Source organism: Macrobrachium nipponense, chromosome 21 (assembly GCF_015104395.2).
Source record: "Macrobrachium nipponense isolate FS-2020 chromosome 21, ASM1510439v2, whole genome shotgun sequence".
Classification (NCBI taxonomy): Eukaryota; Metazoa; Arthropoda; class Malacostraca; order Decapoda; family Palaemonidae; genus Macrobrachium; species Macrobrachium nipponense.
This window is the reverse complement of record NC_087212.1, coordinates 43,063,742-43,080,450: the sequence shown is the minus strand read 5'-3', so window position 1 is coordinate 43,080,450 and position 16,709 is coordinate 43,063,742. Positions and strand designations below refer to the sequence as shown.

General features: G+C 34.6%; 1 protein-coding gene across 2 annotated transcripts in view; it reads left to right on the top strand.

Annotated features, from left to right (window-relative positions):
* LOC135197967 (intraflagellar transport protein 74 homolog) overlaps positions 1-16,709 on the top strand; it is a 128,884-nt gene that overhangs the window by 47,143 nt on the left and 65,032 nt on the right. For both annotated transcript variants that reach the window (XM_064225272.1, XM_064225271.1), the window contains 2 exons: positions 10,115-10,291; positions 10,803-10,928. In XM_064225272.1, coding sequence (XP_064081342.1) covers positions 10,115-10,291; positions 10,803-10,928 — 303 coding nt within the window. The remainder of the gene's footprint in view (positions 1-10,114; positions 10,292-10,802; positions 10,929-16,709) is intronic.

The following is a 16,709-nucleotide window of genomic DNA, read 5'->3' as shown; positions in this document are numbered from 1 at the left end:
TTCAGAGAGAGAGAGATTGAGAGAGAGAGAGAGAGAGAGAGACGAGAGAGAGAGAGAGAGAGAGCAGCAGCTTGTGACGAGAGTAACTTGAATAGCTTGAGATAGCAGCTTAGGACGAGAATAGCTTGAGAGAACAGCTTAGGACTAGAGTACTGTTGACTATCTTAGCTCGAGAATAACAATGAAATTTGTATTTTAAATATTTTATGATGATAAGAAATGAAACATGGATAGTGATAAGATATTCTCTTGTATACTGTTATAATATGTGATAATCATTGAGTCAACTATAAAAGTTGTATTGAAGCACAGTTTCGTAAATCACAGAAAGAATAAAAATATGGCAACACATATTTTTATTCTTTCGGGGACCATCTTGTTCTTTTATTACGATAATAAGAGATCAGTATTATAGTTTTTTTCTGTAAGTGATGAGAGAGAGAGAGAGAGAGAGAGAGAGAGAGAGAGATAGAGAGAGATTTTGCTATTTACTTTCATAGTATTTGAAAATTTGTGAATGAGTTTATTCTAAAAATGCATTTAGTCATGAAAAGAAGAAGAAAACAGTAATTAGTGAATCTTGCTCTATGATAAAATTCGTGATTTCGTTAATTTTCCAGAATATATGTAGCATTTGGGCTTCACAAAAAAGTAAGTAAAGTGATTTATGACAGAGTTTAGAGGATACTTACGTAAAAATACATCGGTACTTTGTAGAACGGTGACGTCACGGTGGTCATATGTATTTTTTCGTGAATGAATATACATTTATGATAAAAAATAGTTACTGTGCTGCTTAGAGTACCATACTGTAATATTAATGTAATCACATCAAAATAAAGTAATCATTGTTCATTGTATACGGTAAACATGTAAAGTGTATTTTTGTCTTTTGAAAAATGGATTCCCCAAGGAATTATTCCTTGAAGAGGCTTTTTATTATGAAGATATGCCAATAATATATAAGATTTCCGTTTTATTATGAATATATGACAATAATATATAAGGTAAAAATGGTTTTATTACGTTTACACTTCGTCGCCGATTGCAAACAACATACGATAATCTATGATAATTATCGTTCGTATGACTGCGGCAGTGTTCAGAGAAGTTGATTACGTTATACCAAAACAATAATGAAGTTTGAATTGAAAATTTATGTTTTCCTAAATGTTATTACTACTGTAATTAAACTACTACTATTAATATTTCTAAAAGGTTAAGAATGACAAAGGTGCTGTGAAGTGTAACTCAATGTTTACATTTCTGTTGGCCGCTCAACTACAAGTTGATGTCAATGACGTGGAATTATTCCATGAATAGGCTATATATTATGAAGATATGCCAATAATATATAAGGTGAAAATGGTTTTACAGGCGGCCCGCAGTTAACGGCGCAATCACTCAACGGCGAATCGGTTTTACGGCGGTCGTAAAAAATATTCATTACAAAATAAGGCATTTTAAAGGTATCTTTACGGCACAATTTTCAGTTAACAGCGCCGCTAGCGCCGTTGTCTAACGAGTTCATACATTTGTAGACATGCCGTTCAGACCATAAAGGTTATGCAAATTATATTAACAAATTTTATGGAGAGTTATTACGTAGGTATTAGGGTAAAATATATGCCTCTGACGCTGTTCTATGCCGAAAATATCGAGTTACATAAGTGCAAATTTGGCTATAGATGTGTCGATTTATAAATGTTCATGCTTTTGTTGAAAATGTGTATGAAAATGTATTACGTGAAAGGTATTTTTATTTCTGTACAGAAATATGATACAAAGGCAGCTTTTGAAACTGCCCTTCACGTTATCAAATACGATGTTTTTTCATGTTCTTTCTTGTGAGCCGCCGCCTGCCGCTCTTCCGAAAATATCGATTTAAAAAAAAAGTGCAAATTAGCGATCGATGTGTCAATTTTATAAATGTTTATGCTTTTATGTTTAAATGTGTATGAAAATGTATTACGAATAGGGTATTTTTATTTCTGTGCAGAAATATGATAAAAAGGCAGATTTTGAAACTGCCCTTCAAGTTATTGACTACGATGTTTTTTCAAGTTCGTTCTTGCATGCCGCCGTCTGCGCTCTTCCGAAAATATCGAGTTAAAAAGAGTCCAAATTTAGTGATTGATGTGTCGATTTTTTAAATGTTTATGCTTTTATGTTTAAAATGTGTATGAAAATGTATTACGTAAAGGTATTTTCATTTTTGTACAGAAATAAGATACAAATTAAGGCAGCCTTTGTAATTGCGCTCCACGTTGTCAGCGGATGTTTTTTCATGTTCGTTCTTGTCCGCCAGTACCGAAAAATGCATTGTGTTATTTTATTATTTATGCATCTTTTCCATAAATCCTTTAAAAAGTTATACATTATTTCACTGTATCCAAGAATATTGTATGTATTCTCATATTATTGTATTTTAAAATACTACGGCAAATTTAAGCCAGTATTCCGCGGAGCGGCCAATGTTGTGGTTTGAAATCAGCTGATGAATACGCGTTTGTTTCACCATAACGCAATTCTGAGCGAATGCTCTTGCTTCTAGTTAGCATAAACGAATATCTATATACTTGACTTATATGAGACAAAGTTATTTTTCCTTATACAGCGTGTTTTTAGGTGGAAATATTTATTGAATATGTCTCGTTGTGAATGTGAACTACTATTTTTTTTGTTAACAGATTACGTTGGCGGCATGTTTATTGCGTAAAAAATGATGTGATTCCGTTCGCAATAATCCTTTATATCATCGTAATACAAACTTTACGTTATTTATCTTATATCGGCGTGAAACCAACAGTAAAATGTGTTCTTTCAAGCACAGTAGTTTTGATTAAAATGATTTTATCCCAATTTTATCTACAGTTGTGTTTGATGGCAGACGTTTACTGCAGTTTTATCCTTTTTGCCGATGTACGATAATAGTCATTAGCAGCTTGAACAGTTTTCTCAGCTTCAGTTATAACTAGGTTTAAATTTAACAGTATATTTCCCGATTGATCTTTAATCTATATTGATCTCTGATCTATAGCAAATAAAGTTATTACATTAAGATATCTCAGTTCTATTCTATACATAACGCCATTTATAACAAATACGGTAATGTTGTACTGTAGTACGATGATTGAAATACAAGCCAAACAGATGTTATCCAGTTCGGTTGTACTTAGAAAAAAAAAAGTCGTTTCTCGTTCGGTTGTTCATGGCTGTACACGTTCATGCAACGAGTATAACATTAAAACCATACTTTCATCATTCTCTTTTGCTGTTATTGAACTTATGTAACTAGAAGATGGATAAAGTTAGGCCATTGTAATTTGATCTCTCATAAAATCGGACTATCGTAAGACTAATGATCGTAACCTGAACACTACAGCTACCTGTACACTGTATAAACTTTATTATATCTTTACATACTCTAGACACCCACATGTACTGTACAGTAAATTCTATAGTACTATACTGCATAAATATAATTTTACTTATTGCGCCGTTGTGGGATTACGGCGCCTTTGACTGGGCTAGAGTTTCGAAAGAAGGTGTGCGGCGGCCGTAGGCTTTAAAATCGCTCAGCATTGAAAATCGCTTGGCATCGGTGGCCAGGAACGGAACCCCTGCCGCTAACCGAGAGCTGCCTGTATTACCTTTATTGTCAGTTAATATCATAATGTGAATCTGTTCATGCATTTGTTGGTTATCGGAACCGGACGAGCTTAGCCTACCACTGACAAGCCCGCGATGCTGTGATTCATACCAGGATATATAGACTGAGAAGTGGTCCAAGGAAAAACCTGTGATTAACTGAATCCGTGATTGCTGATCCGCGACTAAGCGAGGCCCCACTGTATAGGAAAGGGTTTATGGAAATTTAATGTTTCGGTTGTGCGTGACGTTTGTGTTAGCCTACTTGTTGAGGCACGAATGTGGTTTTTTGATGTGAAGATAATAAGGAGTGATATATGATGAGAGGATGAAAATTTGTGAAGTATCAGAAGATGCTAGAGGCCGATGGATTATGTAGACAATTCGTTTGGGCACACTGTAAGCCTACTCAATCTCCTGTTTTCTTCCATTGTTGCCTCTCCTCCTTTATTAGTCTACCTGATAACCTAAGTAATTCCTCTCTCCTTCTGCTTTGCCTTCTTTTGCTCCCTGTGTGGTTCAGGAGAAAAATAATAGGTTGAGAAATATTCTTTTATTATGGTTAGAAGTTGACTGTATGTATACAGGCAGTCTTCAGTTTACGATGGAGGTTCCATTCTTGCACTGTGTAAACCAAAACATCGTTAAAAATCCTAAGAAAACCTTACTTATAATGCTTTGGGTGTATTGGAAACTATGTTAACCCTTAAACGCCGACTGGACGTATTTTACGTCTACATTTTTTGTCTCTTGGGTGCCGACTGGCCGTATTTTACGTCGACATACAAAAGTTTTTTTAAAAATTTGCGGAAAAATACTTTTAGGCCTACCAGCCAAAAACTCTTGAATCACGCGCCTTGGGGGATGCTGGGAGTTCACGGATCAAGGTGTTGTTTTGTTTACAATCGTTACGCAGGCGCGCAAGCACGAATTTCTTTCTTGCCGCACTAAAAAGTATCTGTGACACATCTCGGAAATTATTTCGTCACTTTGACATAATTTTTGTACCATTTTAAATTAGCCGTTACATGGAGTATTATATATGAAAATGTGCGCATTTTTATGAAGAATACAACAAAAAAATACTCATGATTGTAGCTTTTATCAGTTTTGAGATATTTTCATATAAATAACGATAAGTGCCAAAATTTCAACCTTCGGTCAACTTTGACTCTATCGAAATGGTCGAAAAACGCAATTGTAAGCTAAAACTCTAATATTTTAGTAATATTCAATCATTTAACTTAATTTTGCAACTAATTGGAAGTCTCTAGCACAATATTTCGATTTATGGTGAATTTATGAAAAAACTTTTTCCTTACGTCCGCGCGGTAACTCTTCCGAAAAAATCATACATGCGATTGTGGTAATGTTTGCACCATTTTAAATTAGCCGTTACATAAAGTTTTATATATGAAAATGTGCGCAATTTCATGCACAATACAACTAAAAACAACCCATGGTTGTAGCTTTTATCAATTTTGAAATATTTTCATATTAAAAATGATAAGTGACAAATTTTCAACCTTCGGTCAACTTTGACTCTACCGAAATGGTCAAAAAACGCAATTGTAAGCTAAACCGCTTATATTCTAGTAATATTCAAGCATTTACCTTCAGTTTGCAACAAATTGGAAGTTGCGAGCACAATATTTCGATTTATGGTGAATTTATGAAAAAAATAACATTTTCTTTACGTCCGCGCGGTAACTCTTCCGAAAATATCATACGTGCGATTGTGGTAATGTTTGCACCATTTTAAATTAGCAGTTACATAAAGTTTTATATATGAAAATGTGCGCAATTTTATGTAGAATACAACAAAAAATAATTGAAGGTTGTAGCTTTTCTCATTTTTGAAATATTTGCATATAAATCACGATAAATAGAAAAAAAACCACGTTCGGTCAACTTTGACTCTACCGAAATGGTCGAAAAACGCAATTGTAAGCTAAAACTCTTACAGTCTAGTAATATTCAGTCATTTATCTTCATCTTGAAACAAATTCGAAGTCTCTAGCACAATATTTAGATTTATGGTGAATTTAAAAAAAATCTTTCCTTCCCTCTGCGCGCGGATTCTCCGCCACAAATCTCCGAAATGCGTACGTCCCATTCTCGGAATATTTGCTCCGTTTCATATTAGGCATTTCATAGAGTTTTATATATGAAAATATGCGCAATTTCATGTAGAATAAAACGAAAAATATTTGAAGATTTTAGCTTTTCTTATATCCGAAATAATTGCATATAAAATAATATATATATAAAAAATTCGACATTCGGTCAACTTTACCTAGTCAGATATGGTCGAAAACTGCATTTGTAAGCTAATATTCTTACAGTATAGTAATATTCAATCATTTGTCTTCATTTTGAAAGAAATTAGAAGTCTCTAGGACAATATTTAGATTTATGGTGAATTTTTGAAAAAAATATTTGTTTACGTCCGTGCGTTACGAATTCATGCATTATTTTGTGATAATATTTTCTCTGTGTTGCTTTTATCATTTTACAATGTGTTATATACCAAAATGATCGCAATTTAGTGTACATTACAACGAAAAAAGAAGTAACTCGTTACCTTTAACCGTTGTGCGCACAGCGCGATTTGAATACAATTATATATGAAATTTCGTTTTTGCGCTATCATATATCGCATTATTTATATATGATAATGATAATTTTTTTCATTTCTGATGGTTGCATACTAAACTTCAGCCAATGACAAAAAAAGGAGCCAAAAATGAACTCTTAATCTTGAAAACTAAGCGTGCTGTGATTTTTTGAAAAAAATATTTTTTCCGCTTCCGCGCTCACTCTGAAACACCTCCGGCACACGGGAGACATTTTTTTTGTACCGCTTCGGCGTTTAAGGGTTAACTGCATTTCTATTATGTTTTTCATCTAAAAAGCTTCAAATATTGATTATTTTGGCTGTTTGGTGTCATGTTTCTTCAGTCAGGTCGGCGTCATAAGCGTTGTAACTCTGGAACAAGCATCATAAACCAGGAAATAATTTCTGATTAATATATCCGAAAAGCGTTGTAACCTCGTAACATCGTAAGCTGGAACCGTCGTAAACTGGGGACTGCCGATTGACCTTCATCGGTATCCCTCATGAGAGAGAAGTACATGAAAGATTAATTATACCACAATACATCAACTTACTGTTGGCAAATGGCAGAATTGAAAATAAACATGAGGATTTTGCAAAGAAATAAGTAATAAGTAAAGGTTGTAAGAAAAGGAAAGAGAGATTAAATACCTGTTCACAAGGAAGTCATTTAAACAAACAATCAAAGGCACACAGAATCTGAATGCGGGGCCAGTGTGTTTATTACGGAGCTGAGTTACTTTTACAGTGGTAAAAAATCGTAAAAATTGGTTGGCCTGTAGATCTCAAGAGCCTTTACACTGTCCTCAGACGAGTCGGAGGCAGATGGGCCACCATTCTGAGAAACATTTGATGTCAGAGAGTTGGAAGGTTAACAACCAACAGCTTTCGACAGTTTGGAATGGTCTTATGCAAACAGAACATGTAGTCAGAGAAATATGAATGCAAATTTTTCTAACAATTCAACCTCTTGATTCTTATGTAAAACGACAAGAAGATACAGATCAAGAGATTTTGTTCAAGGTAGTAAAGAAACTTTCTTCTCTTTTGGACAGAGCTCAGCAACATCATTCCTTTACCTCGTTTTGTCGTTGGGAAAAACATTGTTTTTGAAGACCAACTCAGCAGGAAAAGGCAAGGTCTTCAGTCAGATAGTCTCCACTTCCTCAGGTTTGCCATAATGGAACCTCTCGGGAGACTCAAACACCAATCTGTTCACAACTGCCCAAAACATTACTCTCCCTGTTTACTGCCCTCCATGCCAGGATCCTCATGCATGCCTTCCTTCAGAATGGTCAAATCTAGACCTTTATGCTTTTCCTCTATATGCTGTTTTGAGGAAATACTCAACAAGTTGTACGCTTTGCAGAACACAAGGATGATTTTGATAGCTCATTGGTGACCTCAAAGGGAATGGTTCCTCTAACTCCCTTTCCTGGTGGTAAATGTTCCTCACTGTCTTCTTCCAATCAGGAGACAGTCATATTTGGGATGATTCCATCTAACCTCCACATGATTCATCTGACTGTGTGGAGATTGTGTTTGTTATGAGCTAAAGCTATTTCTAGAATGACCAAGGAAGCAATACTGTTTGACTTGTGTATCAATAACAGTGGTCATTTTATTGACTGTGGTAGTTCCACATTGGCTGAGTGCATTTCGCGCTCGGCTACCAACCCGGTGGTCCGAAGTTCGATTCCCGGCTCTGCCAACGCGGAACCAGAGGAATTTATTTCTGGTGATAGAGATTCATTTCTTGATACAATGTGGTTCGGATCCCACAATAAGCTTTAGGTCCCGTTGTTAGGTAACCAATTGGTTCCTATTCACGTAAAAATATATCTAATCCTTCGGGCCAGCCCTAGTAGCTCAGTGGTCTGGTAAAACTAAGATATACTTAACTTTTTTATTGATTGTGGTGCTTGTCCAGAGTGATATGCAGCACCCGTTCACTAGTAGCCTGATTTGATTTAAGTCAACCAGTATCTCAGGTACGCAAAGAAGTTTTCTGTCTCAACGATCAAAGGATACCACTTTACATTGCATTCAGTTCTGCATCATGCTGACTGGAATCTCACTCAAGATATAAAGTTTGAAGAGGTTTTCTATCTATCATGCTTGAAATTTCAATCTTCCTATGGTATATGATGAGATATAGATGTAATCCTCCAGATTTTAACATAACCTCAGTTTGAGCCTCTTGACAAGGCATCACTTAACTTGAAAGACACCTTTCTTTCAGCTCTTGTTGCGGCTGAGTGTGTGTTATTGAGAGTAAGCGTCATGTCCTTTCTTGTACGTGGGATTTGTTCTTGTGGCAACCTTTCTATCTTCTTTCATTGCCTAGAGAAAAGATATAGAAGCGACAGTCCTTCCCAGTTTTGTGACAGTACTTAATTTAACTGTCTTATGTCCAGTTAACACTCTTAAGGGTTTACCTGGACAGACACAGTAAACCTATAAGATGAGGAGTTAAGTACTATTTATCTGTGGTGTTGGGAGACCATAAACTCTTTTGGCCAAGTGCTATGCTCAAGCCAATGCACAGGGAGTTGATTCCTGAGCTTTTTACCATTTTTTAAAATAACCTGCATGGCTTCTGTACTGTAAGCATCTCTTCATTTCCTTTAAAACCTTTCTGCTATAGAAGGTTGTCATGCAGCTCATGGGAAATGTAACTTGTTGACTCATATTATTTGCGAAATGTTCAAATTTAGCATGAAGTGTGAAGCCCTTAGTCTTATCATTATGGTGGAGAGGCTTTCTGAACCATTTCTGAACCAATTATGATAGTAACCCTGCTTTCTACCTTATTGTTAGTTTGGAAATCCCATTACAGTATTGAATTTTGGGAGCATGTATAGGAGTGCACCTTCATATAAGAAGGTGGTAGTTTTCTTTAATTCTGGACTGCCAGATATGGGCTTACAATTCGGGCACAGGAGTTACTGGTATTCTATGAGGTAGTCCTTTTTTCCCCTGTAAGGATCCTCTGACAAGTCTTGCTACTAGGGCCTTACACCCTTTTGTAGTTCTAACGTCTGGTGACAGTACTTGCCAATAAGAATCATGCAACAGGCAGGAATGTTGTGAAGCTTCTTTCCCTTCATTAAAAAACTTTTAGTTCGCTTGGCTGAACATTGTTTCTCTGACCGCACTAACCAACTACCCTTATGCAGTATGGTAGTCAGTTAACTGTAACAGTAGATAAGATCCATTCCAAACAATTAAGAATTTTTATGATAAAATTAATTATTCGAATACTTACCTACCGTTAAAGTGGGTAGCCATAAAGAATTGTGACAAGAACATAAATGTTCCAGCCCCCACCTGGTGGGAAACAGGTGAGCCAAGCATTATTTTTTTACATTGATTGATTGCCAAGTATCCAAATAATTACTTTTATCATGAAAATTCTTATTGTTTTTTATTAGCTTGAAGACATGACTCCCTTCATTTATTTGATTTTGCTTTATTTATCTTATTTTCATTTTTTTACATGATTGATTCTTTAATTCTTAGTTTTCTTTCTGTTTGTTGCTGCTTTCTCTGTTGGCATTCTGCTTTTCCAACTAGTGGGAACTTGGCTTGTCACACTGTTAACAATAATACAGTAGTATATGTAATTTATGCTCATATGGGATTTAGAAAATGACATTATCACTTAAGTTGTCAAGGCTGAAACTAGTACTACATGATTTTGTGGATGAAAATCAATATTTTGTAAAAACTAAGTGTTTTTTTTTTAAATAAAACCATCACTTTACAACTGCCTTCAGGTGTCAGATCCTTTCCAATTTCCATGCATATTTACTAAAAGATTTAAGTGATTTCTTTTCCTTGCAGGAAAGACACATGGGAGAAAGTCTTGTGGAAGCTATGCAGCCAGCTCTGCGTAATAAATATCTTGATTTAAGAAATTTGAATGGCTCCCTGCTACAACATCTTGATCAAATGCAACATGAACTAGATGCTTTAGAGAACCGCAAAGCTGGCTTAGAGGATGAACTTACCACATCAAAGGTGAGTGATTATCATATTTCATGTTTTCAGATTTTGTAAAGTATGTATACATATAGTTGTAACAGTTTTCTTATACATATATTACAGCCTATTATAATCATAAGTACTACTATTAATCATACATACTATTATCCTGGAAAAAGTGCATGCCTTAGTGTAACTCCATATGTCAGCATCTTATGATTTATGTGTTTGTATGAAAAATTTCTTTCATTATCATAAGAACATTATTTTCATAACTCAGATTTGCTTAAATCTAGATTTTTTTGGCAAAATCTAATAATTCATTGCTCAGATAGACATTTAAGTTTATGGTAAATAGTTAGTCTCCAGATTATTGTACAACAATAGATGTAATTAATATGAAGGGTTTGCTGAAATTAATTTTGTTAAGTTCTGTAAGTACATATTGGTTTTTCGATTTATTTTCAAGTGCAAACTCTATCTTGCACTATTGTAAATGTAACCACAATTCAGGTACTGACTGTGTCGTACATATCAACTTTTCCAGGTAAAGCAAGATGCTGTGGTCTTGTATGAGAAGTTGCAAGAGTTGGAAGAGAAGAGAGATGAAATCATCTATGAAAATCAGAAACGGGGAACACCCAAGGAGGAGAGAGAAAGACTACTTCTTCAGGTTGGAACTGAGTACTGTTTATCTTTGTTCAGTGATGATACACTGCCATGTATTTGATAAATTTTGGTAGCCTGATTATAGGTTGAGATTTCTGCTCACAGAATAGCAACCTATCAAAGCATTAGTAGCCTTTTTGGCTTTGAAAGACATATGTATCTCAAGGGTGGGGTGGCAGCAGTAAACACTAGTGACATTGTATTTTTTTATTTGAAGCAAAAATATAAAGTTCTTCACAATAAAATTTAGCATAAACGATGAACAAAATCATTCGTCATTGCGGTGATATGCAGCTAACTTGATGTAGAGGGAGGGGTTGTTTATATTTTTGAGGAATAATGAATGAATGATTTTAAGTTATTGTGCGTTGTGGTATTGTTGAGAAGAGAAGAGACAGTAAAATCTTTACTATACATAATATGTACGTAAAAGCAGTACCAATTCACATAAGAAATAAAATGTTATTTCACAATAAATTTAACATAATGATAGAACATGAAAACATTCAAATGCAATACAGTAAAAAAAAAAACGCTTGATTGAGTCAATTTCCAGTGCGCTGAGTGAGACAACAGAGAGGGAAGAACAGCTCTGCTTCCCAGTGACTTTTCAGCTGGGCTGGGATGATTATTCATCCATTTCTTTCACTTACACTTGATCTGCCCAAATCCCTTTTATTTTTGTTATGGTAAAATACCTATCTAGTGATAATTGCTTTTTACAATTTTTTACTACTGTAAAAGAAACTCATCGCTGTAATAAACAAACCGGCGCCACTTTCAGCTTCTGCTTGCCTTCGATTGTTTGTTTAAACGGCATCCTTGTGAAAAGTTATTTTACCTCTCTTTCCTTTTCTTGCATTCTTTATTTATTACTTATTTGTTTGCAAAATCATCATGTTTCTTTTTAAAGTCTGCCATTAGCCAACAGTAAGTTGATGTATTGTGGCATAATTAATTTCTTTCGTGTACTTAAGATCCAAATATAAACATGCTGATTACTCTCTTCACTCTCTCTCTCTTTCTCTCAGACACAATCGGACACACACACTATTGATTTATTTGATGATCCTTGTTCCTAATACTATGTGAATAAAATTGATTTTGTTATCAACCTTTGCATACTGCAACCAATTTGGTTTCCTCAAGAGTTCCTGTCTCCCCTCCCTCCATCCCCCAGCTGGCCGGGCGCCATTTTCACCAAACTACAGAGTAAAAATAAAATTTTGAAAATTTTAATTCATATAACATACTGTTTCATTACTTTACTCTTAATTTAACTTTTGAACACATTAAAAATAGGAAATATGTGAAAAGGGGACTTTTTGGGTTGGCTGGAACGAATTATCCTGATTCCCTTTATTTCTTATGGGGATATTTGTTTCATTTTTCAAACAAATCATACTTTGAACAGCCTTCTGGAATGGATTGAGTTCGAAGTCTGAGGTACTACTGTGTATATATATATATATATATATATATATATATATATATATATATATATATATATATCTAATAAAAGGAGCCCATAAAAACACCAAAATGTAGAGAGAAAAGTACTATATTTCAGAGACTGCTGTCTCTCTCTTCAGGTATATGAATGAGAAAAGTTTACAGAAAAGGTGGTATTTATACCAAGAGATTCGTCCACAAGTAAGCCAATTTAGGTCACCCCCGCTGATAATCTTCCTTTAATCTTCTTAAGCGTTGGTTGAATGAACACTGCGTCGACGATGTCCGATGTCCAATTCCCTTTTGAGATGTTCATTACCTGCTTCTCTTTTATTAAGGCCGATTCCATCATTTGACTCTTGTACCGGCAGTTGCTGCTATAAATTACACGTGACATATTCCAGTTTATTCTATGGTTATGTTCATTTATATGATTGAAAATAGCCGAGTTCTGTTGTCCATACCTAACTGACCGTTTGTGTTGTATTAATCTCTGGGGAAGTGATTTACCTGTAAATCCGATGTAAGATTGGTCACAGTCCTGGCATGGGATCTCATATACCCCAGAGTCTTTGGGCGATGTCTTTTGTTGGACGTTAATCAGGGATTTGGCTAAGGTATTTGGGTAGGTAAATGCAAAAGGGTTGGATTTCCCAAGGGTGAGTTACTCTCTTAATCGTCTCCAGGTGGGGAATTTTTATTTTATTGTTGAGTGGTGTCTCTGGTCTTGTCTTTAGGGGGTCGGTAGAAAATTACGTTTGCTTTTTGAATTGCTTTCTCAATTATATGGTCAGGATACTTTAAAGATGAAAGTTGCTTGCGAATTAGTTCAAATTCTTTTTCCAGGAAATCTGGGGAACAAATTCGTAAGGCTCTTAAGAATAGGTTGCTAGCTAGACCTATCTTGATAGTATTGTCATGATAGCTAAAGTAGTGAATATGATGAGTGGAACGTTGGTTTTCTGTATATGGTTAAATTTGTATTCTGTCGTGTCTCTGATTATTAAAACATCAAGAAAAGGAATTTTGTTGTCTGTTTCCCATTCAACTTTAAATTTGATGCTGGGCACTAATGCGTTTAATTTTGAGAGGAATTCATTAAAATTACCCCACTTATTATCCCAAAATGTTAGTATGTCATCCACGTATCTCATCCACAGCATGTTTTTGGGTTTTATTGCATTTATTACTGTAGTTTCAAAGTATTCCATGTACAGATTGGCTAAAATAGGACTTAAAGGACTACCCATACTACACCCGAATTTTTGCTTGTAGAATGATTCCCCGAATGAAAATACGTTATTAGATGCACATAATTCAACTAACTTTATTATTTTGTCAAGTGCCAAAGGGAAATGATCTGAATAGGGGGATAATTTTTCCTTTAAAAACTGAAGAACGTCCTGTACTGGTACTTTTGTGAATAGGGAGTCTACGTCAAGGCTTAAAAGTTTTATGTTGTGAAGTGGTATATGTGCTTCTCTGAATTTGTGACAAAAGTCTTCCGAATGTTTGATGTGACTGGGAGAAAAAGTGCCTAAAAAAGGAGAAAGAAGGCCAGCTAACCATTTAGAAATTTTGTAATTGAAAGCTCCGGCGCATGAAACGATGGGTCTGAATGGAAGATTGTCTTTGTGAGTTTTGGAAGACCATAAAAGTAGGATAATTTAGGATTAATTACTTTAAATTTCTCTAATAGTTCAATACTCTTTTTGTCTTGGCCAATTAATCTTACTTTCCGAAAAAATTCTGTGGGAACGTTCTGGAGGGGATTTTTCGTCAGTTTTTCGTAAGTATTTGTGTCGCTAAGGAGCTGGTTGATTTTGTCGAGGTAGAAGTCTTTGTCCATTATTACAATTTTGCCGTCTTTGTCGGATCTACTTATTATAACATCTAATAATAAGTAGATCCGACAAAGACGGCAAAATTGTAATAATGGACAAAGACTTCTACCTCGACAAAATCAACCAGCTCCTTAGCGACACAAATACTTACGAAAAACTGACGAAAAATCCCCTCCAGAACGTTCCCACAGAATTTTTTCGGAAAGTAAGATTAATTGGCCAAGACAAAAAGAGTATGAACTATTAGAGAAATTTAAAGTAATTAATCCTAAATTACCCTACTTTTATGGTCTTCCCAAAACTCACAAAGACAATCTTCCATTCAGACCCATCGTTTCATGCGCCGGAGCTTTCAATTACAAAATTTCTAAATGGTTAGCTGGCCTTCTTTCTCCTTTTTTAGGCACTTTTTCTCCCAGTCACATCAAACATTCGGAAGACTTTTGTCACAAATTCAGAGAAGCACATATACCACTTCACAACATAAAACTTTTAAGCCTTGACGTAGACTCCCTATTCACAAAAGTACCAGTACAGGACGTTCTTCAGTTTTTAAAGGAAAAATTATCCCCCTATTCAGATCATTTCCCTTTGGCACTTGACAAAATAATAAAGTTAGTTGAATTATGTGCATCTAATAACGTATTTTCATTCGGGGAATCATTCTACAAGCAAAAATTCGGGTGTAGTATGGGTAGTCCTTTAAGTCCTATTTTAGCCAATCTGTACATGGAATACTTTGAAACTACAGTAATAAATGCAATAAAACCCAAAAATATGCTGTGGATGAGATACGTGGATGACATACTAACATTTTGGGATAATAAGTGGGGTAATTTTAATGAATTCCTCTCAAAATTAAACGCATTAGTGCCCAGCATCAAATTTAAAGTTGAATGGGAAACAGACAACAAAATTCCTTTTCTTGATGTTTTAATAATCAGAGACACGACAGAATACAAATTTACCATATACAGAAAACCAACGTTCTCACTTTCATATATTCACTACTTTAGCTATCATGACAATACTATCAAGATAGGTCTAGCTAGCAACCTATTCTTAAGAGCCTTACGAATTTGTTCCCCAGATTTCCTGGAAAAAGAATTTGAACTAATTCGCAAGCAACTTTCATCTTTAAAGTATCCTGACCATATAATTGAGAAAGCAATTCAAAAAGCAAACGTAATTTTCTACCGACCCCCTAAAGACAAGACCAGAGACACACCCAACAATAAAATAAAAATTCCCCACCTGGAGACGATTAAGAGAGTAACTCACACCCTTGGGAAATCCAACCCTTTTGCATTTACCTACCCAAATACCTTAGCCAAATCCCTGATTAACGTCCAACAAAAGACATCGCCCAAAGACTCTGGGGTATATGAGATCCCATGCCAGGACTGTGACCAATCTTACATCGGATTTACAGGTAAATCACTTCCCCAGAGATTAATACAACACAAACGGTCAGTTAGGTATGGACAACAGAACTCGGCTATTTTCAATCATATAAATGAACATAACCATAGAATAAACTGGAATATGTCACGTGTAATTTATAGCAGCAACTGCGGTACAAGAGTCAAATGATGGAATCGGCCTTAATAAAAGAGAAGCAGGTAATGAACATCTCAAAAGGGAATTGGACATCGGACATCGTCGACGCAGTGTTCATTCAACCAACGCTTAAGAAGATTAAAGGAAGATTATCAGCGGGGGTGACCTAAATTGGCTTACTTGTGGACGAATCTCTTGGTATAAATACCACCTTTTCTGTAAACTTTTCTCATTCATATACCTGAAGAGAGAGACAGCAGTCTCTGAAATATAGTACTTTTCTCTCTACATTTTGGTGTTTTTATGGGCTCCTTTTATTAGATGGAATTCTGTTGTTACAGAACACTTTTACCAGTCTATATATATATATATATATATATATATATATATATATATATATTATATATATATATATATATATATATATATATATCTATATATATATATATATATATATATATATATATATATATTATATATATATATATATATATATAGATATATATATATATATATATATATGTATATATATTTATATATTATATTTATTGTAATATATTTTAGTATCTATATATTTATATAATATATATTATATATATATGATATATTTCTTTATATTCTATATATATATATGTATATAGATATATATATATATATATATATATATATATATATATATAATATATATATATATTATATATATATATATATATATATATGATATGTATATATATATATATATATATACTATATATATATATATATATATATATATATCTATATGTATGACACTTACCTGGCAGGTATATATATAGCTATATTCTCTGTTCCACCTGGCAGAAATTTTCAAAACTCGCGGCAAACGCCAGGAACCGTTCCCACTTGGGCCAGATTTTTTCTGCCAGCCGAACCGGCAACATTGTTGGTGG